The sequence below is a fragment of the Bufo bufo genome, chromosome 4 (genome assembly GCF_905171765.1).
Source record: "Bufo bufo chromosome 4, aBufBuf1.1, whole genome shotgun sequence".
NCBI classification, from domain to species: Eukaryota; Metazoa; Chordata; class Amphibia; order Anura; family Bufonidae; genus Bufo; species Bufo bufo.
Genome location: NC_053392.1, coordinates 258,324,949 through 258,345,275, shown reverse-complemented (window position 1 = coordinate 258,345,275; position 20,327 = coordinate 258,324,949). Strand labels below are relative to the sequence as shown.

General features: G+C 44.4%; 1 protein-coding gene across 1 annotated transcript in view; it reads left to right on the top strand.

The window, feature by feature from the left end:
* CSMD1 (CUB and Sushi multiple domains 1) overlaps positions 1-20,327 on the top strand; it is a 2,494,699-nt gene that overhangs the window by 2,461,931 nt on the left and 12,441 nt on the right. The window contains exon 69 of the mRNA XM_040430026.1: positions 11,444-11,573. Coding sequence (XP_040285960.1) covers positions 11,444-11,573 — 130 coding nt within the window. The remainder of the gene's footprint in view (positions 1-11,443; positions 11,574-20,327) is intronic.

Below are 20,327 nucleotides of genomic sequence, written 5' to 3'. Positions count from 1 at the left end.
CCTTATGTCAGCACAGAATCTGTCTTCATGTCATAGCAGAGAATCAGGCATCACGTCACCCACCACTGGAACAGGCCACTGTCACACATTTAGGCCCAGGCACCCAGGCAGAGGAGAGAGGTCCCGTAACAGAGAATCTGGCCTTATGTCAGCACAAAATCTGTCTTCATGTCATAGCAGAGAATCAGGCATCACGTCACCCACCACTGGAACAGGCCACTGTCACACATTTAGGCCCAGGCACCCAGGCAGAGAAGAGAGGTCCCGTAACAGAGAATCTGGCCTTATGTCAGCGCAGAATCTGTCTTCATGTCATAGCAGAGAATCAGGCATCACGTCACCCACCACTGGAACAGGCCACTGTCACACATTTAGGCCCAGGCACCCAGGCAGAGGAGAGAGGTCCCGTAACAGAGAATCTGGCCTTATGTCAGCGCAGAATCAGTCTTCATGTCATAGCAGAGAATCAGGCTTCACGTCACCCACCACTGGAACAGGCCACTGTCACACATTTAGGCCCAGGCACCCAGGCAGAGGAGAGAGGTCCCGTAACAGAGAATCTGGCCTTATGTCAGCGCAGAATCTGTCTTCATGTCATAGCAGAGAATCAGGCATCATGTCACCCACCACTGGAACAGGCCACTGTCACACATTTAGGCCCAGGTACCCAGGCAGAGGAGAGAGGTCCCGTAACAGAGAATCTGGCCTTATGTCAGCACAGAATCAGTCTTCATGTCATAGCAGAGAATCAGGCTTCACGTCACCCACCACTGGAACAGGCCACAGTCACATATTTAGGCCCAGGCACCAAGTCAGTGGTGTAGTACAGTCGATATGAACCACATGAAGTTTCACCAAATATCCAGTCTGCAGGTTTGCAATAGGGTCATACCAATATACAGGAGCTGCAGCAATGATCACTTGTTAAATATAGTTCCATATATTCATAAGCTGTTAGCAGAGAGTCAGGACATGCTAAATAAACCTCTTCAAATGTGCTATTAGATAACTGAGGAAAGTTTTAACAGACAGAGTCTTTACAGTGGACTCTTCCAGAAAGCCCCCTGTGTATTCTGCTACTTGGTTTGGTCTCCTCAGTGCAGACATTTACTGTGAAGGAGGTAGGATCTCTGTCTAAGTTCTCTAAAGCTAAAGTTCATTTATCTATTGTAAAAAGTTATAATATATACCCATAATAGTTCTGTAGAATGTAAAGAGGTGACTTTATGTTTTTTAGCAGCCTTTAAACCCTGCAGCACATGCTAGGCTGAGTAGATGATGTACAGTTAAAGAGACATGTGTTCTTCCTAAAATGACTGCAAGACATGCTGTATTCCAGTTCACCCTGCTGCAATATCTTTGTAAATGATTTTCTCTTGTTCATTTTTCTGTATGCTTTGTTATATCCTGTAACATGTATGTGGGAATGTAATATAATGACTGCCTGTTATGATATAGGTGGGCTGGTGACCTGGCTGTATACCACATAGTGGCAGTGTTTCCCTGTTGTATTACAGGCTCCAGCCAAGTGCACTACACCTCAATAAAGCTTTAAACCACAGAAGACCTGAGTGTCGTCTCTTAGAGTCCACTTAGAGTTTATGCCTGGAGGAGCTGGTGACCGAGTGAGTGTGAAAGCTGGAGGTGTCGCAGATGGTGCAAGGAAAAGAGGGTTACATTTGGTGCCGTGACTCGGATGTCATCATTCTGCTCAAAGTGACCAGTGAAGATACCTAAAGTCACCAGTGTGCGAGTTCTGAGGTGATTGTGCCACAGCGGAGCTGCTAGGCGGCAGATTGACCTTATTAGCGGTTTATATCCTCTCAGGAATAGAAGATGAGTGGACGAGCCAGAGCCCGCGGAAGAGCACGTGCCAGGGGGCAGCCCAGCCAAGGACAGCCTGGACAGGAGCAAGAGGCTCAAGAACCTAGACGCATTGAAAGACCCCAGCAGCCACCAGCCGAGCCTTTACTTGTGGGAAGAGGGCGCCAGAGAGGCCCGCCAGTAGTGGAGAGACCTCCGACTGATGTTCTGCAGCTTTCAGCTGGATTTCAGGACATATCCCTCGGAGAACGGGGTGGCCGCAGGCGTGACTTCCATGACCTTGGAGTGAACACCCGGCAGACCATTGAATAGAAATGTGAGACCTGTTTTTTTTTTTGCACTGTGTGACAGGTTAAGGTTTAATCTCAGAATCAGACTTCTATCTGCACGGTAGCGTGTGTCTTAGGTTTTTCTGAATGACACTATCAGTACCTTCAATGTAAGATATCCTTTTTGGGATAGATTTCAAGTAGGCCTCAAATACCAGAAACTAGTTATTTTGAGAATGGCAAATTTGGGAATAGTTTTTCAACCCAGAAAAAAAATAGGGCTTTTACGGTCGCTACAAATAACTTGACCAGATTAAACAGTACAGATTTGCTTGAATAGAAATGGGAGACCTGTTTTTTTTTGCACTGTGTGACAGGTTAAGGTTTAATCTCAGAATCAGACTTCTATCTGCACGGTAGCGTGTGTCTTAGGTTTTTCTGAATGACACTATCAGTACCTTCAATGTAAGATATCCTTTTGGGATAGATTTCAAGTAGGCCTCAAATACCAAAAACTAGTTATTTTGAGAATGGCAAATTTGGGAATAGTTTTTCAACCCAGAAAAAAATAGGGCTTTTACGGTCGCTACAAATAACTTGACCAGCTAAAACAGTGCAGATTTGGTTGAATAGAGATGTGAGACCTGTTTTTTTTTTGCGCTGTGTGACAGGTATAGGTTTAATCACAGAATGACACTTCTATCAGCACGCTAGCGTGTGTCTTAGGTTTTTCTGAATGACACTATCAATACCTTCAATGTAAGATTTTCTTTTTGGGATAGATTTCAAGTAGGCCTCAAATACCAGAAACTAGTTATTTTGAGAATGGGAAATTTGGGAATGCTTTTTCAACCCAGAACAAAAAGTCTGATTTTACGGTCACTACAAATAACTTGACCAGCTAAAACAGTGCAGATTTGGTTGAATAGAGATGTGAGACCTGTTTTTTTTTGCGCTGTGTGACAGGTATAGGTTTAATCACAGAATGACACTTCTATCAGCACGCTAGCGTGTGTCTTAGGTTTTTCTGAATGACACTATCAATACCTTCAATGTAAGATTTTCTTTTTGGGATAGATTTCAAGTAGGCCTCAAATACCAGAAACTAGTTATTTTGAGAATGGGAAATTTGGGAATGCTTTTTCAACCCAGAAAAAAAAGTGTGCTTTTACGGTCAATACAAATAACTTGACCAGCTAAAACAGTACAGATTTGGTTGAATAGAAATGTCAGGTCTATTTTTTAGGCGCTGGGTGACAGGCTCAACTTGCCCCTGGTGTAATATATGGCCAAAAAATAACCACACTGTTGATGGTTAAATGCACTTGGGTGACACAGGCTCAGCCTGCACCAGATGTAGTATATGGCCAAAAAATAATCAGACTGTTGATGGTTAAATGCACTTGGGTGACACAGGCTCAGCCTGCACCAGATGTAGTATATGGCCAAAAAATAATCAGACTGTTGATGGTTAAATGCACTTGGGTGACACAGGCTCAGCCTGCAGCTGATGTAGGATATAGCACAAAATAACCACACTATCGATGGTTAAATACACTTGGGTGACACAGGCTCAGCCTGCAGCTGATGTAGTATATGGCCAAAAAATAATCAGACTGTTGATGGCTAAATGCACTTGGGTGACACAGGCTCAGCCTGCAGCTGATGTAGTATATGGCCAAAAAATATCCAGACTGTTGATGGTTAAATGCACTTCGGTGACACAGGCTCAGCCTGCAGCTGATGTAGGATATAGCACAAAATAACCACACTATCGATGGTTAAATACACTTGGTGATAGCTCGTGCTGGCGCACCACAAGTCACAAAATGGCCACCGATCACCCCAGAAAAAAAGTGATCTAAAAACGCTCTGGGCAGCCTCAAAAAAGTGAGCAAGTCAATAATAGCACTTCAATGATCCACAGCTGCAGATCGATCACAGAATGAAGTCTTTTGGAGGAGTTAATCTGCCTAATCTCGCCCTAACGTCGCAGCTGCAACCTCTCCCTATACTGATCATAGCAGAGTGACGTGTTGCGCTACGTGACTCCAGCTTAAATAGAGGCTGGGTCACATGGTGCACTGGCCAATCACAGCCATGCCAATAGTAGGCATGGCTGTGATGGCCTCTTGGGCCAAGTAGTATGACGCTTGTTGATTGGCTGCTTTGCAGCCTTTCAAAAAGCGCCAAGAAAGCGCCGAACACCGAACCCGAACCCGGACTTTTACGAAAATGTTCGGGTCCGTGTCACGGACACCCCAAAATTCGGTACAAACCCGAACTCTACAGTTCGGGTTCGCTCATCCCTACTCCTGACTATGCGGCCATCACAGTCCGGCGCTAACTCCGCCCCCCACATTTCTAAAAATTAATGAGGCATGGATCTCAGAGGAATTCAACACCTTTAACAATCATGTGTAAATGAATTTCCTCATGCCAGCCCACACATATCCGCCACTACCCAGAACAAAGAATTGTCCTTGTCTTATGTATATACAGCCGCATAAAAGGCCTTTTCTGTCAGGTGAATGCCTAATTTTTGGGGCCTCTATCCTGTGGCCTACAGTAAAAAAAATTATACAGTGACCGCTTAATGTACCTCCAGCCACATATAACTTGTTCTTTTCTGTTAGGTGAATGCCTAATTTTTGGAGCCTATACTCCACTGGCCTACAGTAAAATTGTTATTTAGTGACCGCCTAATGTAACTCCAGCCACATAATCACTTTTTATTTTCTGTCAGGTGAATTCCTAATTTTTGTGTCCTGTACTGGCCTACAGTAAAATTGTTATCCACTAACCATCTAATATACCTCCAGCCACATAATCATTTGTTCTTTTCTGACAGGTAAATGCCTAATTTTTGAAGCCTGTACTGGATACAGTGAAATTGTTATCCACTAACCGTCTAATATACCTCCAGCCACATAATCATTTGTTCTTTTCTGTCAGGTGAATGCCTAATTTTTGGGGCTTGTACTCCCGTGGCCTAAAATAACAATTTTCTAGGCTCCAGCAGGGCACATTTTTGAGAGTTTCTATTTAAGATGCATACAAATGGTCCCTGATTAAAATGGATATTTTTTGTGGGAATTTTTGCCATTGATCCCCCTCTGGTATGTCAGTGTCCATGTTGTGGGACGATTTGTGCACTTCTAGTAAGTGTTTGGTGGCTGAAAATATGACCTGAAGGTTTTTCAGGTTTGCCTGCGATTAAAGTGAATGAGGCCTGCCGCGAACGTATGGTTCGCGAACATTTGATCGTGAACCAGCATTCGTATAGTCGGTCCAACACATGGAGGGTGGAATTCCAATAGGTGTAAATATTGTATATCAGCCTATGTTGGGGGATGCCGTTCTGCCGCTGCAGCTCAAGGAGGATGTGCTTTGTGGTGTACGAGTGGCTAAAGTGCATGCACAGTTTCCTGGCCATTCTTATAATGTCTTGCAGATAGGTGGAAAACTTCAGGAACTGCTTGACAACCAGATTGAACAAGTGTGCCTTGCAGGGCGCATCGCTCAACCCTCCTTGATGCAGAGCCGACACTATGTTCTTCCCTTTGTCGATCACCATGTTACAGATTTTGAGTTGTCGTGGAGAAAGCCAGGATTCGATTTGTTCATAAAGGACACGGAGCAGTTCCTCCCCTTGTGTGACTCCGTTCGCCCAGGCAAACGAGGTGAAAAACAGCATGACACCGCCGTGCCCTGCACATCTAGTATGCTGGAGGGGCACTGTGAATTGTCCTTGCAGTGGAGGCTGAGCACACGGTGGAGGATGAGGAGGCAGAGGCAGACATTGTCGCAGAACCAATGTTGTGAGAACGTGGAGGCAGAAGCAGCGTCACCAGGCCAAGTTGCTAGTGTGGTTGTGCAGGAACCACATTCACCCAGTGGGCCATAAATTACATGTATTATCTCTGACCGTAGTTATAGCTTCACACGTCTGTGCAGCCATACACTTTGGCAAACACTGACAGGCTCAAAGACTGGCCTACCTTCTGTTCTACATGTGTGTGCAGGGCTGATACTGCCTTTTTGGCAAAGAAATGACGGTTTGGGACTCCTCCACCTTGGCTCGGCACAAGATGTCAGTTCTCTGAAAGGTGCACCACTTGGAAAGGGAGGGACTGCAGCACCAGCAACTTGGCCAGGAGCAGAATCAGCTTCTGCGCCGTTGGATGAGTGCACGCATACTGTTGTCTCTTGGCAATCGCTTCAGTGATCTATTGCTGACGAAATTACTGATGAGAAGTAGGAGGAGGAGCAGGAGCATCAGGACCAGCAGATGATGGAAAGGACAGACAGCTCCCTTCGGCTGAGGTGGGGGAGTGTTGACTGCCTGAAATCGGGTGCATTCCGCTGGGCGATTGGCACCCTGGCCACGCTTTACCTTCTGCCCACAGATCCTACAAATGGCCATGTTGCCTCCGGCGGCTTAACAAAAAACTGCCACACTGCCGAGTAGGTGATTTTACCCCCAACACTACACACTGACTGACTGCTACCGCCGCAGCTTCCTTGATCCCATGCACCACTACTTTCCGGGCAGGTAGGCTCCTGAGAAGCGAGTGGCCTACCCCGGGCACATTTGGCTCTCGACCTCCCACTGCTGCCACCCTGCTGACTCCCTGCCACGCTAGCGCCTCACAGGCAAGCTGCCACCCTCTTCTGCCGATGATGATGAAGCCCCTAATTCACCCGGCTCCCAAGTGTGATCAGCTACATTATCATCATCGAGTACTGTCTGCACATCACTGATGTCCTCCTCAACAGTACTCCACTGGCCTGCAGTAAAATTGTTATCCACTGACCACCTAATATACCTCCAGCCACATAATCATTTGTTCTTTTCTGTCTGGTGAATGCCTAATGTTTGGGGCCTGTACTCCACTGGCCTGCAGTAAAATTGTTATCCACTGACCGTCTAATATACCTCCAGCCACATAATCATTTGTTCTTTTCTGTCTGGTGAATGCCTAATGTTTGGGGCCTGTACTCCACTGGCCTGCAGTAAAATTGTTATCCACTGATCGCCTAATATACCTCCAGCCACATAATCACTTGTTCTTTTCTGTCCGGTGAATGCCTCATGTTTGGGGTTTGTACTCCACTGGCCTGCAGTAAAATTGTTATCCACTGATCGCCTAATATACCTCCAGCCACATAATCACTTGTTCTTTTCTGTCCGGTGAATGCCTCATGTTTGGGGCCTGTACTCCACTGGCCTGCAGTAAAATTGTTATCCACTGGACGGGTAATATACCTCCAGTCACATAATTACTTGTTCTTTTCTGTCTGGTGAATGCCTAATGTTTGGGGCCTGTACTCCACTGGCATACAGTAAAATTGTTATGCACTGACTGTCTAATATACCTTCAGCCACATAATCACTTGTTCTTTTCTGTCAGGTGAATGCTCAATTTTTGGTGCCCGTGGCCTAAAATAAAAATTTTCTAGGCTCCAGCAGGGCTCATTTTTAAGAGTTTCCCTTTTAGATACCGTATTTTTCGCCCTATAAGACGCACCGGCCCATAAGACGCACCTAGGTTTTTGGGGAGGTGTGCTTTTGGTGGGTTTGGAACTAATGGTGGTCTGTGGATGACGGACACTGTTATGGGGGGATCTGTGGATGATGAACACTGTTATGGGGGGATCTGTGGATGACGGACACTGTTATGGGGGGATCTGTGGATGACGGACACTGTTATGGGGGGATCTGTGGATGTAGGACACTGTTATGGGGGATCTGTGGATGACGGACACTGTTATGGGGGGATCTGTGTATGACGGACACTGTCATGGGGGGATCTGTGGATGACAGACACTGTTATGGGGGGATCTGTGACGAACACTGTTATGGGGGGATCTGTGGCTTGCACTGTTACAGGGGGATCTGTGGCTGGCACTGTTACAGGGAGGATCTGTGGATGGCACTGTTACACGGGGGATCTGTGGATGGCACTGTTAGAGGGGGGATCTGTGGGTGGCACTGTTACAGGGGGGATCTGTGGATGGCACTGTTAGAGGGGGGATCTGTGGGTGGCACTGTTATATATGTGCCATCCACAGATCTCCCAACCCATAACAGTGCCATCCACAGACCCCCCCAGCCCATAACAGTGCCATCCACAGACCCATCCAGCCCATAACAGTGCCATCCACAGACCCCACCAGCCCATAACAGTGCCATCCACAGATGTCCCCCATAAAAATTTCATGCCGCCGCCCCCCCAGTATACAAATATAAAATGTCTTATTCAATTAAAACTGATTACACATGCCCCTTACTCCTAATAGTACCGTACATCCTAATAGCTTCTGTACAATGCCGGCAGGCAGGCCTGGCGGCCGGCGCGTCACTCACTGACGTCACTTGCCTGCGCCGCCTGCTTCATTCATAAAGTAGGCGGCGCAGGGATGTGACATCAGGGAGTTACGCTGCCGCCCGCCAGGCCTGCCTGCCGGCATTCTCTTGAAGCGGTTAGGATGTAAGGTACTATTAGGAGTGAGGGGGCATGTTTAATAACTATTAATTGAATAAGACATTTTATATTAGTATATCGGTGCGGCGGGGCGGGGCTATAGTACACTGACTGCACCGCCCCGCCGCTATTGCCGGCCCCCAGCTCCTCCTCCCAGTCCCTTCCCCCGCTCTCGCATACATCGCAGCCAGCGATGTAAAACTGCCAGCATTCGCCCCATAAGACGCCTGGGCATTTTCCCCCATTTTGGGGGGAGAAAAAGTGCGTCTTATGGGGCGAAAAATACGGTACATGAAAATGACCCCTGATTAAAATACATATTTTTCGTGGGAATTTTTTGGGTATGTCACTGTCCATGTTGTGTGACTATTTGTGCACTTCTAGTAAGTATTTTGCGAAACGTCCCGGCCAATGTTCGTCTGGTGGATTCAGTAGTCCACTAGGACCTCTGAGTGTTGTTGCATGGTGCTTCTGTAAGCCACCCTAATTTATTATGAGCCTGGGTGGATTATACTTCCTAATATGGCAAGGAATGAAGCATGCTATTATTTGTCTCTTGTTTTCTTTTAAAAATCCATAAAAAAAATACTGAGGTACAATGTGGATAAATATATTTGTGTGGGTGCCATATTATAGGTCCTCAACTCACATATCAGAAATTTGGTAATTGCATGAGTCTTATACAGTATATACAGTACAGACCACAAGTTTGGACACACCTTCTGATTCAAAGAGTGTGAGATTATGAAGGCATCAAAACTATGAATTAACACATGTGGGGTGAGCTGGACCGCAGAGTGAAGGCAAAAGGGCCAACAAGTGCTAAGCATCTCTGGGAACTCCTTCAAGACTGTTGGAAGACCATTTCATGGGACTACCTCTTGAAGCTCATCAAGAGAATGCCAAGAGTGTGCAAAGCAGTAATCAAAGCAAAAGGTGGCTACTTTGAAGAACCTAGAATATGACATATTTTCAGTTGTTTCACACTTGTTTGTTATGTATATAATTCCACATGTGTTAATTCATAGTTTTGATGCCTTCATAGTCATGAAAATAAAGAAAACTCTTGGTCTGTACTGTATATATATATTTTTTACACAACCCTTTTTGGGGGAAAACACCATTACATAGTAACATATTAACATAGTATATAAGGCCAAAAAAAGACATTTGTCCATCCAGTTCGGCCTGTTATCCTGCAAGTTGATCCAGAGGAAGGCAAAAATGTATACAGTTTTTCTAACTAACTAGAATTGGATTAACAAGTAATGGAAAATAAAAAAGAATAACTTTTCATTTGTTGCTGGAAATATGAATCAATGCTTAAAGGAGTTGAAATCAGTATTTTATATATTATACAAAATGGATTAATTATTTTTAAAAAAAGTAGCTATATTTAATCTCACTGATACCCTACCACTGCTAATGGTGCTCCAATCATCTGGAACCAAAGCAGCATCTGAACAGCAGGGGCAGGGAACTGTGAGGGTGAGTAAGGTTTATTTTTTTATTTTAACCTACAGTGAGCCATACTTTATAAATGTAATAATGTGGACAACATCTTTAATAGAGTTCTCCAGGAATTAAGAAAATGAAAAAAAAAAACTAAAATATCACTTTATTACCAGTGTGATCTTACATGTACACACTGCAACTAATTAGCAAATAGAACAAAGCTGTTACAACCCTAATGGGAAATCACAGTGATTTTATAATAAGTATAGCAGTTATACTTGAATATATATTCAAATTTATCACTGTGTCATGATGCAGAAATAATCATTGTTCTAAGTTTGTCAACCCTTATTTTTTAGACATAGTTGCTGAGTACAGGCGTACTTGATGACCATGTTTTATAATTTTACTTATTTTTTCATTAAGATGATGCCATTAATCACAACATTTCTATGTAGCTTCTATTACTGTGTCACACACAAAAGATAACTCAAATTTTCCCTTTGTTGTTATCATTTGATTTTTTCTTATTCTCTCTATTCTCTATAGAAGCATCATTATCCAAGAAATAACAGACTCTATTACCAGTACAGAGAGAGTAAATTCAGGATAAATGTGTCTAAAACCTAGTGGAAAGGACATCTTTTATATATTAAGCTTTTTTTTTTCTTTAATACATAATACAAGTATTTAAAAAAAAAAACACACAATCACTAGCACATATTTTCTAAATTAAAAGGACTGTAAAACAATATCAATTTTATATTTATTTCTCACAGGGAGTTCAGATCTCTGAAATAATATAGCCTTGTATTTAACAAAATGCATCATTGTTTTTAATCAAGAAGTTTACATTGGGTTGTATTTGTGTGTTTACATAATGTGTTATGTGTTATATCATTTATAAAATTAAAGGGGTGGTTCAACGGTATTCATCTTTTATATATGGATTGCAGAGGATAAAAAATAAGAGAAGTCATACTTATAGTCACCAATCCCCTGTATCTGCCTTTCCCATTCGGCTCTGATCCCACTGCTCCACACTTTCTGTTTCTGTCCAGACACACCACAAATATCAGGAAAGATCCGCTTAGCCAATCACTGGTTGCACTGTGACTGCCTCAGCCTATGAATAGCTCAGTGGACATTTGCTGGAGTTTCAGGCAAATCGAGCCAGGACCAGGAATTGGGGAGCAGTGGAGACCAGACCAGTGAATGCAGGGCATTGGTGATTGTAATGATGGCTTCTTTTTTATATTTTTTAACCCACTGTGATCCATGTAAAAAAAAATTGATACTGAGAAAATAGTCACCTAGTAGATGTTAGGTAAAAATGTTATAAAATAAAGAATAACATTGCACATACTGAAAAACATGTCACTTAATATTATGTTTGCTTTGTTACAGATCCCCTTAATGTCAGCGACTCTTCCAATAATTACTATGGCACAAACAGTAGTTCTGTAGCAGCTGCAATCTTGGTACCATTCTTCGCACTTATATTATCAGGATTTGCATTCTACCTTTATAAACACAGGTAAATACTAATATATATATATATATATATATATATATACCCTCTGTAGATACTCCTCATATTTTTGTACTAAGAATTTGCTGTTTATGTTATTTCCTGCTATGTATAAATACATACAATGATACATTAATAAATACATAAATTAGTTGATACAATTAGTGTTTAGTGAATCGAGCTTCAGATCAGAGATCCAAAGTCGATTTGTTCAAACACTTTGGTTTTAATGCTGTCTTTGCATACAGCATTAAAATGTATTGCCTCCTTATAGGCAAATTTGTTTCAGCAGAAGTCGCGCAAAACCTGTGAATTAATTTTATAATCCCTTCTATGTCTTTAAAAACATTTTAAAATAGCATTCCAAAAGTGGATTTGGTACCGACTGGTACCTCGGTACCAAACCTGACTTCGGATTGCTATTTTAAAATGTTTTTAAACACGCAGAAGAGACTTCGACTGAATTGAATTTTGCCTTCTCGGAGACAATACACTTTAAGGGCTTGTTCACATGAACGTGCCGCAAAACAGACAAGAATAGGACAGGACTCGGATACAATACACTTTAAGGGCTTGTTCACATGAACGTGCCGCAAAACAGACAAGAATAGGACAGGACTCATAATTTTTGAAGGGCCACGGGACAGAGCAACGGATGCGGACAGCACACAGAGTGCTGTCCACATCTTTTGCGGACCCATTGAAATGAATGGTTCCATATATGGACCGTATGCGGAACACAGAAAATGGCCCATATACGGAATGCAAAATACATTTGTGTGAATGAGCCCTGATGCTGCTGATGCTGTACGGAGACAGCATTAAAACTGAAGTGTTTGAATGAATCGACTTCGGAACTCTGATCTGAATCTCGATTTGCTCAACACTAGATACAATAATTTATTTATTGTATATTAAATATGTATTCTGTTTAGAATTTCCTTCGAACATTAAGTAAAATCATATGTAAATTCAGCTTTATGTCTTAAAACCATAAACCTCTTTTCTATATTCAGCTACAGGTGCATACATACTGTACAATTACACTGATCAGCTAAGCTCTCATGACGTCTTCTCTCGCACAAAACAGTGCAATTTCCATACCTTTCCTTCTCTGCTTTACTTTTGACATCTGCTCAATTGCTGCTTTTAACATTTCCCATCCCACAGAAAACTTGATGTAAGACTATAATTAAATCTCAGAAGTGACACATATTTTATTGTGCCACCCTATTATTGCTTATGCTATGATTTACCTAATGCAGAGATATGCGCAATGCAACTATGTAGATTACATTTGTGCATAGCTAATGTTTCAGATTTTAGATCAACCAAATCAACACCAAAATTTCTGCAATTTATTCTGTTATATAGTGGCATCATATTGCATTGCTCTTAAAGGGGTATTCCAATTGGTTAAAGTTATCTCTTATCCACAGGATTGGGACAGCTATTAGATCGGTGGGGCTCCTAGGACCTCCACCAATCATGAGGACTATAGCTGGACCTGGCTATCTCCGGAACGCCCATAAAAATGAATGGAGCAGCTGTGCACATTTGCAACCTGCCACTCCGTTCTTTTGACGGGAGCTGCAGTGGGTATGTGGACCCCATCCTCATGATTAATGGGGGTCCTAGCAGTAGGACCCCCACTGGTCTGATAGTTAGCCCCTATCCTGTTAATAGGAGATAACTTTAACCAACTGGTAAGAGGGCACGAGGTCATGGATAAAATGCATTACAAGTACTAACAATCCGTGTTGTCTAAAATGAGTATAACGCGAGGGTTGTGGGGAATGGCAGACTAACATGAAGTCAGCCATGTTTGCCAGAGTACCAACAGGCAAGACTTCGCTGTCGTCATCAGGAGGATCACTCTCAATCTCCTCATCATCTTCCTCCTCTTCTGCCCACCCACGCAGAACAGGTGGAATTATATTTCCATGGGTACTACCCTCTGTAGCTGAGGCAACCATCTCCTGCTCCTCCTCCTCTTCATCATCCAATACGCACTTAGAAGACGAACTGAGGGTGGCCTGGCTATCACCCTGTGTAATGTCTTCCCCCATTTCCATCTCTTCCACATGCAAAGCGTCGTCCTTAATTATGAGCATCATGAGTTTGAGTAGACACAGAAGTGGGATAGTTACGCTGATAATAGCGTTATCGCGGCTCACCATCTGTGTTGATTCCTCAAAGTTTCTTAAAACCTCACAGAAGTCAGAGATCCATGCCCACTCCTTGCTTGTGAATAGCTGAAGCTGACTGGAAAGGCGACGACCATGTTGCAGCTGGTATTCCACTACTGCCCTCTGCTTCTCACAAAGCCTTGCGAACATGTGGAACATCCAGTTCAAGCACATGCTCATGTCGCACAACAGCCAGTGAGCTTGCATTTCAAGCGCTGCTGCAGCGTTGACAGACCGGCTGAAGCTGTCGATGACTTGCGGAAATGTGCACACACGCGGCACACCTTCACCAGTAGCTCAGGCAAATTGGGGTAGGTTTTCAGAAACTGCTGAAACACTAAGTTTAAGACGTGGGCTAGGCATGAGATGTGTGTGAGCTTCCCGAGCTCCAAAGTCTCCACCAAGTTACAGCCATTATGAGACCCAACAATGCCTAGTTCTAGGTTGAGTGGCGAGAGCCACAGCTCAGTCTGGTGTCTTATCCCCTGCCACAGCTCTGCAGCAGTGTGCTTTTTGTCCTCTAAGCATATCAGCTTCAGCACTGCCTGTTGCCGCTTCCCCACTGCAGTGCTACACTGCTTCCAGCTTCCGACTGATTACTGACTGGTGCTGCACGCAGATAATTCGGAGGTGGAAGTGGAGGAGCAGGCAGAAGAGAAGAAGTGGGGGTTGGAGCCACTAATGTAGGTGCTGACGGAAACCCTGATGGAATTAGGGCCTGCAATACTTGGCGCCGGTAGCACCTGTGCCATCCCAGGGTACGACTCGCTCCCGGCCTCCACAACATTCACCCAGTGTGCCGTCAGGGAAATGTAGTGTCCCTGGCCGAATGCACTTGTCCATGTGTCTGTGGTTAAGTGGACCTTCCCAGTAACTGAGTTGGTCAGGGCACGTGTGATGTTACAGGATAAATGTTGGTGAAAGGTGGGCACAGCACACCTTGAAAAATAGTGGCGACTGGAGACTGCGTAAAGTGGGATGGCCACCGACATCAGGCTGTGGAAGGCCTCAGTGTCCACAAGCCTAAATGGCAACATTTCCAGGGCCAGTAATTTGGAAAGCTGTGCATTTAGTGCTATGGCCTGTGGGTGGGTGGCTGGGTGTTTGCGCTTGCGTTCAAATGCCTGGGGTAAGGACATTTGGACACTGCGCTGGGACACGGAAGTTGATCTAATCGCTGAAAGTGCTTGTGAAGGTCCAGGTGTAGGGCGGGAGGCATCCGGGCCTGCGCCTTCGACAGGAGATTGGCCAGCACGTAACAAAGGGAAGAGGAGGCACTGGTGTTACCCGCAGACACAGATTGTAGACCCAGGCATTCAGCCCACTTATTACGGTGCTGGGATGCCATGTGGTGGATCATGCTGGTGGTGATCAGGTTGCTAGTGTTCATGGCCTGGCTCATTTTGGTACGGCACAGGTTGCAAACTACTGTTCTTTTGTCGACTGCACTTTCCTCCAAAAAAGCGCCATACAGCGGAACACAAAGGGAGCTTTCTGTAAGGGGGTGCTCCATGAAACAGTTGCGGGCCTGTTTGGTGTGGCCAGCCTTCTCCCTTTTGCCATCCCACTGCCTCTTCCTGCCTGTTGCGGTGCAGCAGATCCCTCCCCCTCTGTACTGCTGTTCTCGCTCGGCTTACCACCTTCCCAGGTTGGGTCAGTGACTTCATCGTCCACTATCCTCCTCTTCCACTTCCTCACTCTGCTCATCCTCCTGACTTGTTGACCTAACCACTACCTCAGTGATTGACAACTGTGTCTCATGCTCTTCATCAACCTCTTAAGACAGTAATTGCCGTTGAGTTATTGGCAACTGTGTCTCATCATCATCCACCTAAAATTAAACAGTAATTGCCGTTCCCCACCGTCATCTTCTTGTGATTCTGGATGCTCAAGAGTTTGGGAATCAGGACGCAAGAGCTGATCCTCTTCAAGCGTGCTTGGCGAGAGGGCCAAATCAAGGAATGGTGCTGAAAACAGCTCATCGGAATATCCGAGTGTGGGATCACTTATTTGCCCGGACTCTCCTTGGTGGGAGGAAGGAGGATTGGGTTTAGCAGACTCTTGGCTACTGAGACTCAACTTGGTGGAAGACAGGGTGGTGCTTAACTGACTGGAAGCATTATCTGCTACAATCCAACCGACCACCTGGTCGGACTGGTCTAACTTCAAGAGTGGTGTCCTGCGCTGCCCTGCAAACTGGGACATGAAGCTAGGTATCGTGTATGATTGTTTTTCTTGTGCTCTGGCAGCAGGCACAGTTTCACCACGCTCAGGGCCACGGCCTCTGCGTGCCCCATCAGCATCATGGCCACTGCCACGTCCCTTACTGCTAGCCTTCTTCATATTAAATGTGATATATAATTGAAAGTCTGTCACATGTACAGTAGCTAAATATTTGGAAGTGTATGCGCAAGCAAATTTAAAAAGTTATTTGGTATGTGGAAACATCACACAGGAGATATCCTGCAGGTAATTTCAATGCTGTCACCACTGGCTAATGAAAAATTACAGGGAATGTCACAAGTATTTGGGATAAGGAAACGTTATACAGAATGTCACTGTCCGCAGCGTCTATGCAAAAAAAGTACACTGTATGTTACAGAATTTTTTTTGAAGCGCACACGTTACATTGCAGATGTGGCTCTGGTAATGTCACTGTCAGGAGCGGACACTGTCTATTGACAAAGTACACTGTATGTCACAGATATTTTTTGGATGCGCACACTTTACACAGGAGATGTGGCGCAGCAAATGTCACTGTCCGCAGCGGACACCGTCTACGGAGAAAGGACACTGTATGTCACAGATTATACTGCTGATGTGGCACTGGTTATGTCACTGTCACAAGTGGACGACGTCTATTGCAAAAGTACACTGTATGTCACAGATATTTTTGAATGTGCACACTTTACACTGGAGATGTAGCACAGCTAATGTCACTGTCCACCCGGACCCACTTTACACTAGAGATGTAGTGCAGCTAATGTCACTGTCCGCAGCGGACCCCATCTACAGAAAAAGGACACTGGAAGTCACAGATATTTTTTGAATGCACACACTTTACACTAAAGATGTGGCACAGCTAATGCCACTGTCCGCAGCGGACACCGTCTATGGAAAAAGGACACTGGATGTCACAGATATTTTTGGGATGTGCACACTTTACACTGGAGATGTGGCGCAACTAATGTCATTGTCTGCAGCAGACACCGTCTATGGAAAAAGTACACTGGATGTCACAGATTTTTTTGGAATGCGCACATTTTACTCTGGAGATGTGGCGCAGCTAATGTCGCTGTCTGCAGTGGCCTAACTATTGTACGTTATTTAGTGCAGGATGCGCTAAATATAGATGTTGCTGCCACACACAATAGTCCTTAGAAGGACTTTTGGGTCTGCAAAGTTTTAGCAATTTAGCGCAGGTTGCACTAAAAATATAGATTGCTGCTGCCACACACGCACAGCTCTCCCTGACTAAGAATGAGCCGAACATGCGTCATCAGGTGCTATATAGCAGCCAATGACGCATTCCGACCAGCCAATCACTGTAATGCCAGCAGCCAAGATGGATACGACATTACAGTGAGGGCAGTACTTACCTGCACGTTTATTGGCTGCGTAGCAACCAAGAAACGTGCGGGGCGGACACTCGATGTGCCATGTGCAGAGCATCGAGATGCTTGAGCCGAACTGGTGTTCAGCCGAGCATGCTCGATCATCACTAAAACTAACGCCAACACAACAGTATACTGAATAACAGGTCTGAACCTACACCACACCCTTGAAATGGGGCAGATACAGTATGTACAGAACTAGAGGTGTATAACTACTACAGGAACTAATTAGTCAATTACAATACTAGTGATTTAGCTTACATTGTCATCTGCAAAATACTGTGCATTGATGGTCTATGATACAGCAGCTCAGTGAGAGGTTAATAAAAAAATCTTTGCCATTTATACATTTTTACAGTTCTAAGTTTATTTTATTTTATTCATATTAACCACCTCAGCCCCTAGGGCTTAAACACACTGAAAGACCAGGCCACTTTTTACAATTCTGCACTACACTACTTTCACCGTTTATTGCTCGGTCATGCAACTTACCACCCAAATGAATTTTACCTCCTTTTCTTCTCACTAATAGAGCTTTCATTTGGTGGTATTTCATTGCTGCTGACAAAAAGACAACTTTGTATAAAAAAAATGGTAAAAGTTGTCTTTTGCCAAGAAATTTCTCTCACCCAGCATGGGTATATGTAAAATGACACCCCAAAACACATTCCCCAACTTCTCCTGAATACGGAGATACCAGATGTGTGACACTTTTTTGCAGCCTAGGTGGGCAAATGGGCCCATATTCCAAAGAGCACCTTTCGGATTTCACTGGTCATTTTTTACAGAATTTGATTTCAAACTCCTTACCACACATTTGGGCCCCTAGAATGCCAGGGCAGTATAACTACCCCCAAGTGACCCCATTTTGGAAAGAAGACACCCCAAGGTATTCGCTGATGGGCATAGTGAGTTCATGGAAGTTTTTATTTTTTGTCACAAGTTAGTGGAATATGAGACTTTGTAAGAAAAAAAAAAAAAAATCATCATTTTCCACTAACTTGTGACAAAAAATAAAAAATTCTAGGAACTCGCCATGCCCCTCACGGAATACCTTGGGGTGTCTTCTTTCCAAAATGGGGTCACTTGTGGGGTAGTTATACTGCCCTGGCATTTTCCAGGGGCCCTAATGTGTGGTAAGTAGTTAAATGACCTGTGAAATCCTAAAGGTGCTCTTTGGAATATGGGCCCCTTTGCCCACCTAGGCTGCAAAAAAGTGTCACACATGTGGTATCGCCGTATTCAGGAGAAGTTGGGGAATGTGTTTTGGGGTGTCATTTTACATATACCCATACTGGGTGAGAGAAATATCTTGGCAAAAGACAACTTTTACCATTTTTTTATACACAGTTGGCATTTGACCAAGATATTTCTCTCACCCAGCATGGGTATATGTAAAATGACACCCCAAAACACATTCCCCAACTTCTCCTGAGTACGGCGATACCAGATGTGTGACACTTTTTTGCAGCCTAGATGCGCAAAGGTGCTCAAATTCCTTTTAGGAGGGCATTTTTAGACATTTGGATGCCAGACTTCTTCTCACGCTTTGGGGCCCCTAGAATGCCAGGGCAGTATAAATACCCCACATGTTACCCCATTTTGGAAAGAAGACACCCCAAGGTATTCAATGAGGGGCATGGCGAGTTCATAGAATTTTTTTTTTTTTGGCACAAGTTAGCGGAAATTGATATTTTTTATTTTTTTCTCACAAAGTCTCACTTTCCGCTAACTTGGGACAAAAATTTCAATCTTTCATGGACTCAATATGCCCCTCACGGAATACCTGGGGGTGTCTTCTTTCCGAAATGGGGTCACATGTGGGGTATTTATACTGCCCTGGCATTCTAGGGGTCCTAAAGCGTGAGAAGAAGTCTGGAATATAAATGTCTAAAAAATTTTACGCATTTGTATTCCGTGAGGGGTATGGTGAGTTCATGTGAGATTTTATTTTTTTGACACAAGTTAGTGGAATATGAGACTTTGTAAGAAAAAAAAATAATAATTCCACTAACTTGGGCCAAAAAAATGTCTGAATGGAGCTTTACAGAGGGGTGATCAATGACAGGGGGGTGATCAATGACAAGGGGGTGATCAATGACAGGGGGGGTGATCAATGACAGGGGGGTGATCAGAGAGTCTATATGGGGTGATCACCCCCCTGTCATTGATCACCCCCCTGTAAGGCTCCATTCAGATGTCCGTATGTGTTTTGCGGATCCGATCCATGTATCCGTGGATCCGTAAAAATCATACGGACATCTGAATGCAGCCTGACAGGGGGGTGATCAATGACAGGGGGTGATCAATGACAGGGGGGTGATCAGGGAGTCTATATGGGGTGATCACCCCCCTGGAAGGCTCCAGGGAGACGCCTGTATGTTTTTTGCGGATCCGATCCATCTATCAGTGGATCCGTAAAAATCATGTGGACATCTGAATGGAGCTTTACAGGGGGTTGATCAATGACAGGGGTGTAATCAATGACAGGGGGGTGATCAGGGAGTCTATATGGGGTGATCACCACAGTCATTGATCACGCCCCTGTAAGGCTTCATTCAGACGTCCGTATGCGTTTTGCGGATCCGATCCATCTATCAGTGGATCCGTAAAAATCATGTGGACATCTGAATGGAGCTTTACAGGGGGTTGATCAATGACAGGGGGGTGATCAGGGAGTCTATATGAGGTGATCACCACAGTCATTGATCACGCCCCTGTAAGGCTCCATTCAGACGTCCGTATGCGTTTTGCGGATCCGATCCATCTATCAGTGGATCCGTAAAAATCATGCGGACATCTGAATGGAGCTTTACAGGGGGTTGATCAATGACAGGGGGGTAATCAATGACAGGGGGGTGATCAGGGAGTCTATATGGGGTGATCACCACAGTCATTGATCACGCCCCTGTAAGGCTCCATTCAGACGTCCATATGCGTTTTGCGGATCCGATCCA